The sequence below is a fragment of the Camarhynchus parvulus genome, chromosome 15 (assembly GCF_901933205.1).
Source record: "Camarhynchus parvulus chromosome 15, STF_HiC, whole genome shotgun sequence".
NCBI lineage: Eukaryota > Metazoa > Chordata > Aves > Passeriformes > Thraupidae > Camarhynchus > Camarhynchus parvulus.
The window spans coordinates 3,826,788-3,845,238 of record NC_044585.1 but is presented as its reverse complement, the minus strand read 5'-3'; the positions used below and the strand labels follow the sequence as shown (position 1 = coordinate 3,845,238).

Below are 18,451 nucleotides of genomic sequence, written 5' to 3'. Positions count from 1 at the left end.
ATGTCGGCGCCGTGCCTGCGCCTGCCCGCCGCCGGGTCAGCACCGGCGGAGGCGGACAGCGCCGGCGGCATGGAGCCGCCCGGGGCCGCCGCCCTGGAGCTGGCCCTGGAGGAGGAGCTGGCGCTGCTGGCCGCCGCCGGGGAGCCGCCGGAGCCGCCGCCCGCCGCCGCCGCCCGCGACCCCGAGCTGCTCTCGCTGATCCGGCAGAAGGAGAAGGACCTGGTGCTGGCGGCGCGGCTGGGCAAGGCGCTGCTGGAGCGCAACCAGGACATGAGCCGGCAGTACGAGAGGATGCACAAGGAGCTCACCGACAAGCTGGAGGTGAGGCGCCGCCCCGCTCCGCCCGGCCCCGGCCCCGGCCCGCGGGTTCTCCCCGCGCAGCGCGGCCCCTTCCCCGGCGGCGGGCGCGGGCCCGGCCGAGCAGCCCACGGGACGCGCAGTGGCCGTGACGGGGAAGAAAGGGTCTGAGCAATGCCTGCCAGGCCTGGGGGAGGCAAAGCTGCCGTTCTCCCCCGGTCCCCCCGGCCGAGAGCCGGCGTGTGGGGCCGGGCCCGGGCTGCAGCACCGCGCTCCGGGGGCTCCTGGGGGGCTCTTCTGCCCCAGGACCACCTGGGAGAGATGTGCGCGGCTCATCTCGTCACAGAAATACCTCGTAAGTTAAATTTGCACAGCAGGTACTGAGCTACAGAGCATATGTGGCCCTTATGCTTAAGCTGTTGCAGCTAAGGCTTTAGGCATGGCCGGAGATAAGCCCTAATGATACATCGCTGTTAGCTGTTTGCTCTAAAAAATGCCTACAGGTATCTGGAGAGAGCTGTTTGCCTGGAACTCGGGGGATTCAGCTATTTATTGATTTTTTTTAAGATAAAATAGAGCTATTACAAAGAAAAGGACTTGTGCAAGCAGCTTTTTTTTTTTTTTTGGAACGACTCTCTTGCACAATTGTGAGAGAACCACTATTATTCACTCTTCCTCATAGCTACTCTTGAAATTGTATTTCTTCCAATAAGTAATACTGCTTAGAAGGATGAGGAAAGCCTTTCTCGCCTTTCTGGAGAGAGTTTGAAAAGTGCTGGACTAACATTCACATTTCAAGTCACAGCCCTAGACCAGTCCTTTCTGCACAGTCCTGCATATTCCTGTATTCCTTCCTCACAGACTTAACATTTCTCAAGTTCAAGAGGATTTGTGAAATTACTGTATGCCCTTTGTTCTCCTGACAAAAATTCCTCTCTCTTATTAAGCTTGTCATTTACCTCAGCTGATCCCTTCCTTTTTGCAAGGGAATCTCTCTGCCTTTGCTATTTTAACAAAAAAATAGTGAAGGTGACATTTGCTCAAATTGTTGCTTAGTGGGTCTGTTTATCAGATGAGAATTTCCCAGAATATTAAAATTTGCCAGAGTGAATGTTTCCAGGTTGATCTTTAAGTAAAAACAGACATATGTGCTGTTGTGCTGACATGGTTTTCCTTAGGAGTTGGAGTAGAACCTTTCCTGCCATTAAAGGAAAAATGCACAAGTTCAGGTACCAGCAAGCTGACTCTTAGAGAGTTAAGGAACCTCAAATACCACTCACTGCTTGCAAAATGTAGAGGGGAAAAGGAGAGGGGAGAAACTACGACTTTATAGTGCTTTAAATAACATCCCACAAATGTTTACCTCTTCTCTCACAGGCCTATTCAGAAGGTAAATGAAGAGATTGTAAACAGAACTGGCTGTTTACATATTTTCATCCCATTACTATCACCCTAACTTCCCAGTGAAATAACAGATTACTTTTTTCCAGGCTACCCATTTGAGAGGAGTCAGTGTTATCTACTTTAGGATAATTTTTTTCCACTGGGTTTGGCAAATTTAACCCAGTGCTGCTCCACACAAAAAATCAAATTTCAACATTAATCTTCTAAAACACAAGCTTGATAATCCCAGCCTCTGCAGATTAAATCTCGGCCTCCTCCTGTTGCCACTGAAGTGAATAAAATTTCACAATAAGCTTTTTTATTTCAGAGGAGCAGAGAGGAAGGACCCACAGCTGTTCCCTCCTTCCCTGTGCTGAGAACTTTCTGACGGTGACACAAAGCAAAGTCTCAGATGAGATCCTTGGTCACAACCTGATATAATGATGTTTAGCACTTAAAAGGAGATATTTTGTCCCAGTTCACAGTTCAGAATTGGTTACAAGAGCTCAGTGAAGCCTCTCCATTTCCCAACAGCCAAGGTCCTGGTCTGCTCGTTGGGTGCTTTGCCTCAAGATTAAATCTGTTCTAGTTTTGTGGGTTCATTGCTGAGGTACAGCATTCCTGCCATACACCTATTCTGGCACTTCACAGCCTGAATTTAAATTAATTTCTAATCATGAAATTGAAGTTCTGTAATATATTCTGATATGTGATCCTAGACAGTTTTATCCTCTCTAAGGGATTAAAACAGTTAATAGTGCTGTTCCTCTGACACAGAGGAGCCTGCTGTGTCCAAGCATTTTACAGTATGAACCCTCTTTATCAGTTGGGAAACTCCCCCTTGCTTTCATCTCTTCAGATGAGGACCAGCCCAGCTCAGTTAAGTTGAAGAGAAGCTGTTTTCAGAAGAAAACATCTTCTAGAAAGCAGTTCTGTTTAAAAATCAATGAGCAGCTGGTGAATGGAGAGACACTCAGGAAACAAGAAACTCCCCTACTGAGGCCAGCAGTTTGCCCTATCAGCACTACGTGCAGAAATCCCCTCTCCAGACCTGCAGCCCTGCAGGTGCTGGGGTGAGGGCAGGCCAGGAGAGATGGCTGCTGACAGAAGCAGGAGGGACCAGTCAACACATCTCATCTGGGTTCTCTTCCTCTTTGCAACAGCCTCTCTGTGCCCCCCTGCTCTGTTCTGGTTTCTCTGTCACAACAGAATAAACTTCATATCCTTCACCTTCTTCTAATGCCAGCCTTTGTGATGGCCATTTAGTGGGGCTCTGTGTAGTGGAGATTTTCTTTTGCAGTGAAAAACTAAAGTGCTTTTTAAATGATTGACAAGGCTTATCGGTTGCTTCTAAATCACATTTGGGTGTCTGGGGCACTTCAGCTGCAGTGCTGCTTCTCAGCAGGCTGAAGTTCCACTTTCCATTTAGAGAAGGCCCTGGATCTTTCTAAACGTTGCCTAGCAGTGAAAGAGGCAGAGCTATAAAAGACAGAATTTTCAGTGTGCTGCTGAAAGTGAAATTGTGGCTGCTCCAGCCACACTTGGACTACAAACAAGATTTCTTTGCAATGGTTGTCATGGGCCAGGTGTTGGGATCTCATGCCTACCTATTGCACTAAAATATTTATATTTCTGCTTAGCTCTCATTTGCAAGGATGCTCATTCTTTTAGTGTCTGAAACATGGAGAAATCCCCTACTATGGGCCACTGTTTTTAATCATCTTTCCCTCATATTTAAGGGTTTTTCATGAAAGTCTGGAATTTGCAGAAGGATTTGAAGAGCACAAGCAACATGCTGCTACATTGAGCTGGAAGGAGCATAGGAAAGGATTTGGGGATCAGGTGAAGAAAGAGAAAACATGGCATCTGTATGGCAGAGCAAAAAGAGGTGGAAGATTAGCAATACACAGGCCAGAAGCTGGAGAGGTACTGGAGGGTTTTGACATTCAGACCTGTTCAGGAAGGTGACAGGGACCCTGCAGGGAGGCTGTGTGTCATCAGCAATAGGCACCCAGGGGAAACGGCCCCCTCACAGCCTGTGTTTCTAACAAGCAATAAAAAGCCACCTCACATAAATGCAGTGCAATTTTCTTTTCCACCTAGCAGGTTTATTTTTCCCTCCTATCAGAAGTGCCATGGGAATTGTTCACTAGGGAACAATTCACCTGGGAGAAATAGGCAAGCACTACCAGTGTTTGGCCCAGTGGGTTTCTGTTCTTTTCTAAGACACATTCCTTAAAGACTGGGGAATCTGATAGAGAGTAGCAGGAGAATATTCTGGGGATCAGAGGACAACCAACAAGGAGAGGACTCCCGTTTTTCAGGTTTCCCTGCTAATCCTGGGACGTGTCCATGTCCCCAATCTGTGACTGTTCTGAAAGTTAATGTGTGTCTTCAGCCACCAAGGGAAATTCAAGCTCAGGGTTTTGGAGCAGGGATTCTTTCAAATGGGCACAACATAAATCTGCTTTGACCTGATTTGCAGCTCTGTTTCAATCAAGCCCTCATTTAACTGAGCCTGTAAAACATGCAAAAGTTTCACCAGATTGGTGCTGTCCCTCATTTTCCAACCAATCCAAAGCAGAGCAGAGTCTCCAGAACTGAGAGTGGTTTCTAAGAAACCTGAACCCAGAACATGGACGTACATAATGTCTATAGCAACCAGTTCATTGCATCCATTGCCATTCCAGAGCAGGCTGCATCAAACAATGGAGTTACTGTGCACTATCAAACTCTCAGACAACTAATTAGGTCAGGAATAGAAGGACCAAATGGATAGATGATTCAGCTGTTGTTCATGAGACCCATATGACAACAAGGATGCCTCATCTACATTCCTCACCAACAGTAAGGGTATATAGTTTGTGTATTTTGTCTATAAAGGCAATTTTTAAAAAATTATGCCACTGACCACTGAAATACTGCTTTGGAGTTAAGCTGGGCTCTGCTAAATCAATTGCTCTGTCTGACCTATATATCTCGCCTATTGACATGCAGCCTGCTTCACTCTTTTGGCAGTTATTTCAGTAAAAATTCAATGTGCTGAACTCCAGTGGCCAAGGACAGGCCAATTGCTGGAAATGGAAAATGGCTTTAGTGCCAGTGACCTGCCCTGATGTGGAATTGTTATCTCCATGGCATTGTCACGCTCCAGCACCATCCTCTTTCCTGCACAAGGTTTTAGCCCTAGCATAGAGGAGGAAAAGGAGACACTCACCTTTTTTCCCTCCCTTCCTAACCTCTTCTCCCCCATCACGTAGCACCTGGAGCAAGAGAAGCACGAGCTGCGGCGGCGATTTGAGAACAAGGAGGGAGAGTGGGAAGGAAGGGTGTCAGAGCTGGAGAGCGACGTGAAGCAGCTGCAGGACGAGCTGGAGAAGCAGCAGGTCCACCTGCGCGAGGCCGACCGCGAGAAGACGCGCGCTGTCCAGGAACTCTCCGAGCAGAACCAAAGACTCCTGGACCAGCTCAGCAGGGTGAGTCAGCTGGGTGGCACAGCTCGGCACGGGACAGGGTCATGGCTCTGCTGTTATCCCCCTCTGGGGCAAAGGAGTGGGGAAGCTCCAGCTTCCAGGGAAAAAAAGGGTTCTGCCTCTGGTCATGTTACACAGGTGTGGTGATAAGACATGCTGCCTTTAAACTGATTTTACACCTCTAAGGAGTGATGCATTTCTTGGGCAAAACAGTTGCGTTTCTGGGTTGAGTGGTCATTTACTGCATAGTTATCTCTCTCAACTGTTTTTGTATCTAGAACTGATGTAGAAAATCTGTTTCTAATTTACTAATAGGCTGAACAAATTTAGCATGCAAGAAGAAGGCTAATCTGCAACAGTGGGCTGAAAGGCTTTTTGCAGGCCTCCCTTTTTTGAGATACATTGGCTGTAATGTTGTAGAATTGAACATCCCATGTCATTCTCAGATGGTGTGTCACTACAGATAACTTTGCCGTGGTTAGATGTGTGAGAACCTACCGAAATTCCTTGGAATGCTGTGTTTCATCAAAGAGCTTAACTTGCCTCTGAATGAAAGAGGATTTATAGTGAGGCTGCTACAAATCAGCCTAATTGACTGAATACTTGCAGCATGAGTTTCTTTCTGACAGCAAAAGACTTAACAGTTTCTGCCTCCTTCCCACAGAAGTTAACCTGTCTTCTGGAATTAAGAGCCTTGATTTTTTTCCTCCCCACTGGACAGTTAGTACAAACCATAATTTTAATGCTTGAGAACACAGTTACTCCAGCAGACGAAAGCATTTGCTTGTTATCAGTTGCTTATTCCCAAAATAGCATAGAACAAAAACACACACACACAGATTCAGGCTGAAGAGGCCCACCTCATGCTGTAAGAACATCTCTCAGACTAAATTCTGTCAGAGCTGAGTCTCTGGGGCTGACACAGGGATTTTGCCTATGGGAGGGTGGACACCTCAACCACAACACTAGGATCAGAGGACTCTGAAGAGGGCCAGATGTACAGGTCTTCACTCAAGCTCTGTATGCAGTTGTCCTGTGCCTCTGGAGGTGAGAGGAGCTAGTGTTGGGTATGACACTCTGTACTGACACTTGAGGAAATCATTCCTCATTCCACTGTAGATTTTCTTGTCAAGGATTAAAAAAGTAACTTATTCCAATTTGGTTAACTAGCTTTAAAAAGAAAAGAGAAAAAAAAAACCCAAAAAAACCTGATCTTCCTTAGCTCAGGAATACTGCTAAGTTTATCCATGTTCTTAAAGCAATGTGTCCCAAGTGAGCTACAGATCTTTCACCTTTTCTCTGGACAGAGCTCATTCCAGATACACCATGGATCAGGGTTTCCACCCAAGATTGCACAAGCCCTGTGTTGTGTCAGGTTTCTTATCCTGGGCTAATAACTTGGCTCCTTCTGTGTGTGTATGATTTCTGTCACTGGCTGGGGAATGGAAGATTTGTTATTGTCCCAGCAGAAGCATAAACTAGAAGAGCAGACTAGAAGGTAGGAGAGGCAGACCAGATAGCCTGTTTTGGGCTTTTAAACCAGGTGGGATTATCCTCATATGATACTTGTGCTACAGGAACCTCTCACAGCCACCTCTCTCTCAGAGAGCCACTCCACAAAGCCTTGTCAGAGGAACCACCAAGTTAAGTCTACCAGCATGTGGTGTCCAAGCATGGGTTTTGTTCCCTTAACTCCCTATTAGTGCCAGAAATGGTCTTCATTGACCCGCTTCAGAACTTCCTCATTCAAAAATGCTGAGTATTGGTGCTGCCCTTCCCATTCCAGCCCAGCCCTGCTCCCAGCCTGGAGGAGAGTTTTTCTCCAATGCAGATAAGCTCTGATAGAGACAGAGCTGATGTTTGCCGAGGCATGATTCAGTGCTCATTGAGTTTGTCACCTGGCCAAAACTTGCCAGTAACTCAAATACAGCAATGGGTACAGCAAGGGTGTAAACAGTCTTCCCACAGTCAGGAAAACCTGGACAAATTGAAAGAGAGTAGGGAACAATCTGTTGTCATTCTCAGGGCTTTAGCTGAGGCTTTTAAAAATCTCAGCATTATATTAGCTGCTTAATATTCCCTATTTGCTGCTCCATAGTGTATTTGCAGTCTCATGTGTCTGGTCTCTTTTATTCTGAAGAGGTTACACATGTAATCCCTGAGGCAGTGGCACTGCCTGAACCCTGCACCCATGTAGTTCTGGCTCCTGTTACCACTTAGGCTTCCAACTAATAAAAAGGACAAATAAGAGTAACATGGATGTGCTTGCTATAGGCTGGAGTCTCTCCTGGGATCATGAACTGAGCAGTGGGAGAGGAAAAGCCCTCCAAAGAGGTGCTGTTACAGCTTCTGTGACCTTTAAGATGTTGCTGGTATCCTCCTTGTGTTGTTCCTGGCTCTGCATTTGTGTCACCATGGGTTGTTTGGGAGCAGAGGGTTAAGAGAAGTCCGGGATAAGGTGATGAAAGCCTTATTCAGAGCCCCAAGTCTGCCCCATCCAACACTATATCCTGCTTCACTCACAGGACACAAAGACAGGCTTCTCTCTGGTAGAGTCATTCTACACTAGAAGCTCCTCAAATTTGAATTTCTACAGTTTTTAGCAATTAACACCTCGTGGCCCCACTTAACAACACTTGATCATCTCACTCCTGGAGAAGGTATCCCCTTGGCACAAGGCTCTATGTGTAGAATGACAGTCAGCCTCAGGAGCTGCCAGCCCACACGGTCCTGCTTGTTTCTGCTGGATTCCCTGGGCTTCAGCTCTTTTATCTCAAAGCAGGGCAGCAGCCACCATCTCCTCCATCCTGCCCCTCCTCCTTCCTGCTGCTGCCATACTTTCACCAACTAATTAGTCCTTAGGACATTTTTTAAACTCTGCCTTCCCCAGAGATGAAAAGCCAACACATACTCACTTTGTCTAAACCTGGCACGAATGCCAACCAACCAAGCACACACACCCACACAAGGACAGCAAGGGGACCTGGAAAGCTCTATCTTGCAATTAATGCCTGGGACTGAAAAAATCCATCATCAGTTCTAGCAGGGACTGATAAGGAAAACTCAAGGATAGGAATTTTAAGTCTGTTCCAGTATCTAAAAATTAGCCTCTTGCCTCTGTCACCAAGAGGCTAAAATAAGGTCCTTAAAAAGTTTTGAGGTCTTCCAATGAAGTGGTGATATAGGAGAACTTTAAATATCTAATAATAGTAAGTAGGCTATAAGGAACTTTGCCTCCTCTTGAAATACAGCCTTTGGTTCTCTGCTTTTAGCAGAACAAAGATACTGCCTGAGGTTAGAGCAGCATTAAACCATGGGGAATATTTGGTTGGCTGGACTGGGAGCACATGATGAAAGACATGATTGAAATGCCAAAGAGCAAGTTTAAGACCTCCACAGTATTTTTTAATTTGCTACATGATGATTAAAATCCCTTCTGCACATTGCTTTGATTTCCCTCCCCCTGCCTCAGCACGGCAAAGGGTGCAGGAGCTCTCAGCAGTGTGTCCACACCAAGCTAAATGCCAAGTTTACCAAGGAGAACTGAAGAGCTCCTCATGAGCAGTGTGCCAGGGTACAAACCACTCACCAGAACTCAGAGCTAAAGTATGAGGCAAAGAACAGTTCTGCTGAGAAAGTCGAGGCTTGGGAATTATTACATGTTCTGTTTCCAGCTCCTTCAGTCTCTCCCATCTGTTTCAGTTCCCCACGAGGATAAAAAAAGAAAAAGAAAAAAGAAAAACACAAAAACCATAATCCCATGCCTTCTGTCCTTTTATGGAGGAGTGTGTATAGGGAAAGGTCTCCTCTTACATGTGCCCACAGCAGGTAGCACAGCAAGAGTCCTGTCTCCACCTTTGGGCTTCTAGGAGTTACTAATACAAATAATAATAACAAGCAGTCATCTTCCTATAATGAGACAACATATTACTATGTCAGGAAGTGAATGAAAAAAGACTTCCACGCTGTTTCTGAGTGCCTTCACCAGATGGTTTTCCCACACATTTCCTGCTCCCCAGCTCTGGCTCCTGGAGCTGTTTGCTGCGTGTAGCTTGGGCAAGGCTCATCCTGCCCGGTTCAGCTGGGCTTTTTTATGGTTCATGGAGCACCGGGGAGCGATTTCACAATGTCAGGCTCAGGTAGGTTTTGCAATGCAAATCTGTTTCCCCGGGCACTGGCAGAGTGTCATCTTGCACTGCTGAAACAGCTCCTTGTGTGTAGAGGGGAACGCTGGGCTGCTGTGGCATCCCTCAGAGGGGCCCTCAATCACCAACTCCTTAGATTCACTCAGCATCTAGAGCCAGCATGCTGCTACAAAGAATGAGGTGTTTCAGTCAATCCCTCTGCTACAGCAAGAACAGGAGCAGCCAGCCCACAATTCTCCAGAGGAGGTATTATTTACTAACCACAAAACCCTCCTTTCAGTAATATTTCAGTTGAAGTTTCTCACTTCATGCTCGAACATGCAGCATGTTAGAGAACTGGCAGGCACTGCCTAGCTTTGCTTTGAAAGAAACAGGTTTTTATTTAAGAACAAGCTAACCATAATGTATTCTCCTTTCCAAATTACTTGTATTTTAAATACATCCTTTTTTGGTCAAGAACACACAGGAGAGGCAGGTCTGTTGTCAGTTATTTATTTGAAGAGATTTTTCTGAATGGTTGTTGCTGGGTCTATCAGCATATGAACAATGTTAGTTTTAAGAAATTCAGATTATTCACTGAAAAAGAAAGTTATTGGAAGAAATGTGCTGGGCAAGATGCACTGCTTTTGCCATGCAGAGATTTGTAGCAATTGTACTATGAATTATGTCTTTAATTCCTTATTTTATCTATAAAATAAGGTCCTTAATGGAAGCCTCCTTATGTCTTGTTTATTAAGTTGTCTCCAGTAGCCCAGCAGGGTCTGTTGGGAGCTCCATCCTTAACACAGAGGCAAATCAGGCTGAATTTAAGTCCTGCTTCAGGGAGTTTATTTTTATCCAAAGATCCTGAATAAACCTGGGCTAAAGAAGAGTTGCTTTTACTATCCCTACATTTCAAGGTGCAGATCAACCACTACACTGAATTCTTTTTCATAAAAACTCTCCAGTTTTTACTCTTCAAAGTATTTACTGGACCTATTCAGTGAGTAGCTTATTAGAAGGAACTCTGCACTGAATTCCTCAAGCACAGAGTCCTGAGTAGCAAAACTTCACCTGCATCTCCACTGAGCAGTCCAAATTCAATGGAAGGGGAGATTGCAGGAGAAAGGGCAGCACTGCTTCCTGTTGAAGGGGCTGAAGGACCTGCTTGTCATGGCAGCTTTAGTGGGGCTGCTTATTCCTTGGGGGAAGACAGACAGCCCTTGAGCACTGTTTTGTGCCTGGCATGAGGCACGCTCGTGTCACACATGCTGAGGTGAGAGGAAACAGACACCAGCACCAGACAGAGCCAAACACTGATTCCAGTGAACCTCCCAGTAACCTCATTCTCCAGCTCCCCACCCCTCTGGAGCATCAGCAGATCCTCACGCCACATAGCCAGATCCCTGATCACCCAGGGAATACTAATGAGAAAGGCTCCTTCTCTCCAGTTGCTTCTCCTCTAGCAGAGAGCACTTGTTAATAATTCAGCTTCATGCCACATCAGGCCTGGAGTGCTGAGGCTTTCCATGCTGAGGCTGTGAATATAGGACGTGACTGCAGCTGCCTCTTCTTGCCTGCAGAGTCCTTCAATGAAATGATTCAGTGCCCTAGAAGGTAATGGAGAAACACTTTGAGGTCACTGCTGAGTGGCACTTGTCCTTCTGGGAGAACAAGGAGAGAGGCTCAACGCTCTGCTGAGAGTCAGTCCAAGCCTGCAGCACCCATTAACCCCATGTTAGGACACACAGAGCTTTGGGACCCAACAGGAACAGGGCGATCCAGACATCAAGGAATAAATACAGGAAGTGCCAAAGTAATTTCAGCAAACATGAGGGGGAGCACCCCTACAGAATTTGCCCAAGGATTTTGCACACACTCATTTCCTGGAAGATTTTTAACCTTGAGTCCTTTGGCTGATGAGCACTTAAAGAATGGGCAGAAAGAGAATGGGCTGTAGTGATAGGACAAGGGGGAATGGGGACAAATTAAAAGGGAAATTTAGGTTAAGTATTAGAAAGAAATTTCTCTCCTGTGAGGGTGCTGAGCACTGGAGCAGATTGCCCAGGGAGGTTGTGGCTGTCCCAGCCCTGCCAATGTTCAAAAACAGGTTGGACAGGGTTTGGAACAGCCTGGTCTAGTGGGAAAATTCCCTGCCTGTGGCAGGGGGAATTGGGACTAGATGATCTCTAAGGTCCATTCCAATCTCTTAACATTTCATGCTTCTATGAAAGCTGTGCATGGAATAAAACAGGGGCTCATGAATAGCAAAGCCATCCCTAGGAAAAGGATTAAACTAAGGCAGTGGAGCTACACAAGTCGCTGCTTCTGGGCAAAAGTATGGCATCTCTGGGTCCCAGGGCCTGGGTGGGACCCTCATCCTCCCCTGGGGCAGCAGAACATCCCCTCCGTCCCCGGGGACTCCTCGCTGGTTGCTGGATGACAGCACGGCGTGTCCCGGCTGGTGATGTTGCCGTGGCAACCGGGTGTGATTTCTGTGCCTGTAACGCCACGACAGTCAGGGACACGCAGGGAGACGCACTTGTGACGTCCGAGGCGGGCGGGCGGTGGCCGCGGCCCGTCTGCCACCCCCGTGGGCTCGGCTCGCTGCCGGGACGTGTTCCCGCGGCGCCTCTGCATCCCCCGCGGGCCCCTCCCCGCCTTCCCTCCTCTGCTCACGGCAGTTTCCCCCCCAAAATCAGCCCCAGGCAGCCTGTTGTCTGTACCATCCACAATAGGCTCCCGAGCCTGCTGGGACAGGCAAACATTTTGTATGCTGGGTGAAAAGAGCCCCTCGTGAGCAGATCAGTGAGCCCTCGCAGTGACCCTGCTGGGGATTTGGCACACAGCATCTCCCGGGAGTCCAGCTCGGGACGTGGCACCAGGGAAATGACTGTCTGCCCGAGCCACTGAGCCTGCAGGCTGTGCGCGGCTCATCTCCCACCCTCCGAGGCTGTTGTGCCTGGATGAGGCAGCAGAGGCTGCCCTGTGAACCATCACAGAGCCACTCCTCCTGTCCCACCACCCCCCCTTTCACCAGGCGGCGCATCTGCAGGAATGAGTGGACAAATACACGTAGGTGTAAAGCTCTGGGTAGTCAGCCATACACTGTTCTTTCTGCACTTCAGCTGAGCCCAGCTCATAGCCCAGCTTTCTCCTCCAGCAAGTGGTCCTAGAAGAGATTTCAAAAGTTTGTGCAAGGCTTATATCTTGAGACATCAGCAGCACCACAAATCTGTGAACATCTGAAAGCCAGAATCCAACATAAAACTGAAGCTGAACTTGTCCTGGAGTAAGAAGATAAAATTCTGAATGAGTCCTTCCTCCCCTCTTACACAGCACTAAAAATTTTGAGTGGCTATTCTGTTTACATCCAGGTTATTTATTGGAATTGTTTTATTATGCAGTAGCTCAGAGGTATGAACACATGGGCAGAAGAAATTTTTTTCAAAATATTTCTGCTTATTCACACTTGCTGTAAACACTTCCTCCAGGAGATTCTAGAAAGTAGGACACAGAAGGTGTTTGTATCCAGCCACTGCATTACTAGCTAGAACCAGAGACAAACATGATTGAAAGCTTTGCAAACAGCTACATAAGAAAAAACCAATTAAAAGCATTTGATCTTTAAAGACCCATTCTGGCTTATAAAGTTTGCACACCTTATAATGAAAGTCTTCTTTTTTCAAGCAGGCTTGCTTTTTCTAAATGCAATTTAGTAGACAATAGCTCAAGAGGAAAGTCTCTTCTACAATGAGAGGGTTTTGCCAGCTGTATTGAGTGCTCTGATTACCCATGAAATCAGAGGCCTCTTGCAAAATAGCCAAGAGCTTAACCAACATTTTGTTTAGAATGGCGTTTAGCAGAACCCAGTTTATTTTGAGCAGAGATACAGGATCAGCAAGACACTCTTGTTGACTTCTGGTGGCCACAATGCAATACAGAGCTGGCTCGTGCTTGGCAGCACCACCACAGGGATGGGAAATGCCACCTCAGACAGGGGCACAACAGGATCCAGAGGCAAGGGTACAACAGAAAACAACTGGTATAAGTCAAGGGACCTGCATGTCAAAGCAACTGGAGTAAAAGGCTGCTCATAAGCAGCCCAAGGAAGCATTTAATTTGGAGGAGATACAGGCTGGCCTCATGGCCTCAGCAGTTATCCTTCTACAGAGGCTCAGTTCTGGGGATGCCAAGTCTTGCAACAGATTTCCATCATGGATGGGATCCCTGTCAGTGTTTGAGGGGGGACTGCTGAGGTCAGAAGTGTTGGGAACAATTCCATTAACTGTTCTTTTCCTCTCCTAACTGTTCTTGCCTGGAAGGTTCTGATGTTGAAGCATGGAAAGAACATTTTTAAAAGGAGAGACTGCTTGGATAGTTTCAGCTGGGTTATGACTCTACCAAGATTAGCACAGTAATGCAGATGTGTCATAGCTGCAGAGCTTTCACAGAACAGTTACACGACCTGCTGATGTTGGGGTAACTAAAGCATCCAGCTCATTGGATTTGCCCTTTAAATGGAATCCTTCAGTTCCTTTGCACTTCAGTGCACCAAAATAACAAAATTTAACCTTGTGATTGCTTTGTTCTCTATACCCTTTAAAGTTTGTTCCTGAATCCACTTCCAGACTTGGCACAGTTTTGTAGTGACAGGAGTGCTCTTAGAAAGCTGTTCCATTTGGCAACTATTTAGCCTGAGCTGTTCCTGGTTACTTGTTGAACAAAGCACCATTGTACTTGGCTGCCTACAAACTCAAATCCAGGAAAATTGAAGTCTTCTACAATTCAGGTGTAGATTTGTCACTCACACCAGGACCATTAGACAGGTACAAACCTCAAGACTTGCTGGAGGGAAGGGTCTATATTTATAGAAGAGATCCATAGTCCCATTTGCTTTTACAGGTGAAGCGTTTCAGGACAAAAGCACCCACAAATCTCAAGAGAAGGCCTTTTGGAGAAGTACCTAAAGAGCTGTCCATTGTTGCTGTACTTGGTTAGCAAGGGATTGGCATAGATTTTATTGAAACACCAGAAAACTGAGGCACTGACAGACTTTTCAATGAAAAACAATAAACAAGACCCTAGTGAATGAAAAATCTCTTCTCCACTCAGGGAGAGTAGTCAAGAGTTCTCTTGATCTTACAGAATGGGGATGAGCTGGGGTGGGGCTTGTTGTTTGTTTTTAAGACGTGGAACAGGAATTTAGTGCTCTGTGTCCCACACTGACAGCATGACAGGGTAAAGCTAGTGCTCAGACATTACTCCTTGACCAAGTATAAGCTTTCTTTATTCTCCATGTCCCTTACATAAATGGCCATATGTATAAATTGCAGGATAAAAATTAGACTGATATTTTAAAAAACCCAAAAAACAGCTGTAAGTTTGGCTGAGTAGAAGAGATGGCCCAGAAACTCTACAAGGTCTCCATCAAAGGAAACTTTTGGGAAGTAGCCAAGCTGACACCAGTCAGGGAGGGCTGGCCAATTTCTGCACTGATATGAGAAGAACTAGGCAAAGTTAAGTCTGAAAGAGACCTTCTGAGGTTTCCCTTTTACGCAGGCAAGAGTTTGACTAACATCAGGTCATGTTTTCTTGCTATTCATGAATACTAAAGAATGAGGCAGAGAAACCTGAGGGAATGCTCACAAGGAATGTGAGATCTCAAAGGCTTTGGAACTGACTTGCATTTTAACTCTACATGGACATAAAGTAATGAAAGGGTGAAAACAAATGTAAACAGACCATTATTCAAAATGCTTGAATAGAGTCAGATTTTGTGGGAGTCATACTTTCAACAGATTTATGTTTAGAAGCCAAATGAGAAAGCCTGGAATGACCGTGTTTGTTTAAAAGAGATTGTTGGTAGAATGTAGCAGTGTGGTATTTGTCTAAATAACATCTATTGATCAGCTATGAAGTTGCACAGGGATTTGCCAACTCAAACTACTCCTGTAGATTTGCCTCTATTCCAGAGAGATTTATTTTCCTAGGCTTTATTGGATGTTGTACTTCACTTTTCACATAAATTCTCCCTAAATGTTGTGCTGCTTAGCCTTTCTTTCACTCTCCACTTTAGCACAAGGGACCAGACTCTTAGTGAAGTCTAACTCATATATACTTAAAGCTTTAAGGGGTCCAGGCAAATGCTTATGAAATTGATGATTTCATTAATGCCGCCTCTTCCTGGGACCTTCCTGTGCCTGAGGCACTGCTGCCATGGGCACAGGCCCTCACCCTGCAGAGCTGCAGACAAGGAGGGGTCTCTGAGGCTTGGACAGCTTTATCAGCAGAAGCTGCAATAAACCAGTTCAGGCATTATCCAATCCAGCAGCTCAGTTAATCTCTGCTTACCCAGATTAACTCTGGCATCACGAGACACGGCCCATCAGCTGCAGGCTGGCTCTCAGCATCTCCCTCCTTTCAAAGGAGTTCTTTGCATCAGGCATTCAAAACTTGGGAAATTCCTTCTGCCTTCCCATCCTTCTTAATCCTCCATCAAGAGACAGTATCAGAGACTAAGAAGGTCAAACTGGGGGAGAGGGAAGGAGGCAGGCAGCTTTCTCCCTCTGCATGTCACTGCCTCACCTCAGCACAGGAAGGGAAGATTTGCCCAATGTGGGAAAGCTCCAGATCACACAATTTTAGTGCTCCTGGTCCCAGACATGGGCCTCCTCCAACAATCTCTGACCTGACCCTTTTCATGGCCATGGAGCACCCTGCCAAGGAAATATTTTGCTGTGTGAAACCAACAGTGCAGAAGCCTTTCCAAGCATGAACTTGTTCAAATGAAGGTATTAACTCTCTGGCTTATTTAATCTCCCTAAGCAGAGCTATAAGGCACCCCAGGTCAGGGAAAGTGCCATAATTGCCCAAAATGCCTGTCTAGACCCACATACCGAGTAGGCCATGATGCTGACCCTGCCCACAGCTCAGTGAATGTGACACAAGCACCCAGAGCCAGGTGTCTGTGGTGCAGCTGGGCTCACCCTGCAGGGGGGAGGAATGGGCTGGCTGGCTGTAAAGCCATCCAGAAAGCCCACACACCTCCATGCCTGTGAGTACCTGCACACCTCCACTCTTCCCTCCCCTCACACCACTTGGCCTGAGGCACCTGTGAGTATTTCAAGCATGTGGAGTGGACAGTTCTCATTAAGCCTCTGACAGACTGAAATGGCTTCTTTACATTCTTTATCCTTGTGTATGCTCTGCTGATGCCACAGAGTGCAGGTGGCTGGACAGGGAACTCACAGCACTGCAAAAGCCTTGTCTGCCCCTCCCCATGAAACCTTGGAGTGACTGCCTAGAGCAGAGGCTGGACAAGGTTAAGAGAATAGCAGCAGGTATTTGTTAAAGGCCTTCAATAGGTATAGCTTGGGCAGTCAGGAGCCTCCCAGAGGCTACACCCAAGATGGATGATGGTCACAAGTTTTTCACACAAAGTTTGGTCCATTTGCATATCAGGGTTCAGCTTCAGGTAATGAAGTAATTTACCCCCAGTTTGCTCCCCCTCAAGTCACTTTTGTTTGTACTTTTCAGGGCCTGAAGCTGTAGGGTGTCCTTGAGTTTTAGGCTTACAGGAATTGTTTTGTCTGACCAAAATGTGAAGACAGTAGTTAATACTTTATATGGAGTTTAGAGTTATGCATTAATGCAGTACAGAATTTGAAAAATATAAAGGCTAAAATCTTAAGGCATCACCCACAGCACTGGATGAGGCTACCATAGGATAAAAGGAAAAAATCAAGGCCAAGCTGCTGCTGCTTTAATTTCACAGGGGCATTTTTTGCATGTGTACAAGTCCTCCATATTCATCACAGAAGAGGTAGTACTTCAAAGGCACTCAGATAATCACTTCTTGGTGCATTCCACCAGCATCGTTAGGCAAATGTCCATAAATACCCTTCTCACATATCTTGTTTCACTCAGATTATCCTTGTCTCCTTGGCAACTGTCAGATGATGTATAATGCTGGCAGGGATTAGCCCCAATGAGCCTCATAACCCTCGTGTAAATTCAGACTCTGTGAAGGGACCTGGCCAAAACACTCCTTTCCTGGTAGTGTTTAATTGTTGCCATAAACAATATGAAATCCTAGACCCTTTCAGCAAACCTCAGTAAGGGTGAAAATCAATAGAGAGCTTTTTAACTGTAGTATTTGTCTTGTCCTCTAAATAAATAAGTTTGAGACATGGATATACTTGATGTTTCACAGCTTGACATGTAAAGCTGTATTTTGAATCAGTACTTGAGAGAAGGCTTGTGCTGAAAACTTGGCTCTAATATCTTTATCTCCTTCGTCCCTTGCTGTCAGTGGGATCACACTGGGAAATTCCAAATCCCTGCAAGAGCTTAACAAAATTATGCTTCACTTTAACCTGTTAATTTCTGAAAACTACCCGGGGTTCAGGTCATCACTTGGTGTGCACACACTGTCTGACATGGGTTGTACTTGGACTTTGTGCCTCTGAGCAAGCCGCTCTGGGTTGCACCCTCGTGCCCCACTGCTCAGGCAGACATGACCAAAGCATCAAGTCAAGGAGCTTCCACTCATGCTCCACTTGCATGAAGGCTTGTCTCAACCCCACATGATACGTGGGTCTGCTGAGGAAGAAGTTCCTTGTCTCATGTGGCATCCTGGGCACCCAGAGCCAGCTTTTGCCATGAGTGACACTGACATGAGACCTGTCTCCACACAGGAGAGGCAGAAAGTGCCTGTGCATGGAGCTGAGCAGCCCTGCATGGCATACAGGTGTTAAGAGTTGAAGATCTAAGTGATAAAAGCCTACCTGTGCTGCAGTAGTGACATGATTGAACCACTTGTTCCTTCTTCAATCCACTCAGTTCTTTATAACTTTCCAAACTGGGGATATCTGCTCAAATTCAACAGAACAACAAAAAAAGTCTTTAAGCAGAGCCAAGGAAAGGAGGCTGGAATCAGCACCAGCCTCAGGAACAAAACCAAATCCAGACATACTGCAGCAGAAATAATAGTATTTCTGTAACTGAGCAAACAGATCTCTGGCACAGCATTGCGTCCAAAAATGAATTCAACAATGTGCCATGGCTGATATCTCTTAGACTAATCAACTAGAGAGAGCTGAGAGAAGAGGGGTGAAAATGTTCCAGGAGGTAGGTCACCAAACAGCCAAGCCAAGGGGTGATGGGGAAGCC

At 46.3% G+C, this 18,451-nt stretch overlaps 1 protein-coding gene across 1 annotated transcript in view; it reads left to right on the top strand.

The window, feature by feature from the left end:
- BICDL1 (BICD family like cargo adaptor 1) overlaps nt 1-18,451 on the top strand; it is a 48,817-nt gene continuing 30,366 nt past the window's right edge. Inside the window, exons 1-2 of the mRNA XM_030959268.1 lie at nt 1-321; nt 4,941-5,156. Of these exons, the coding sequence (XP_030815128.1) occupies nt 1-321; nt 4,941-5,156 (537 nt within the window). The remainder of the gene's footprint in view (nt 322-4,940; nt 5,157-18,451) is intronic.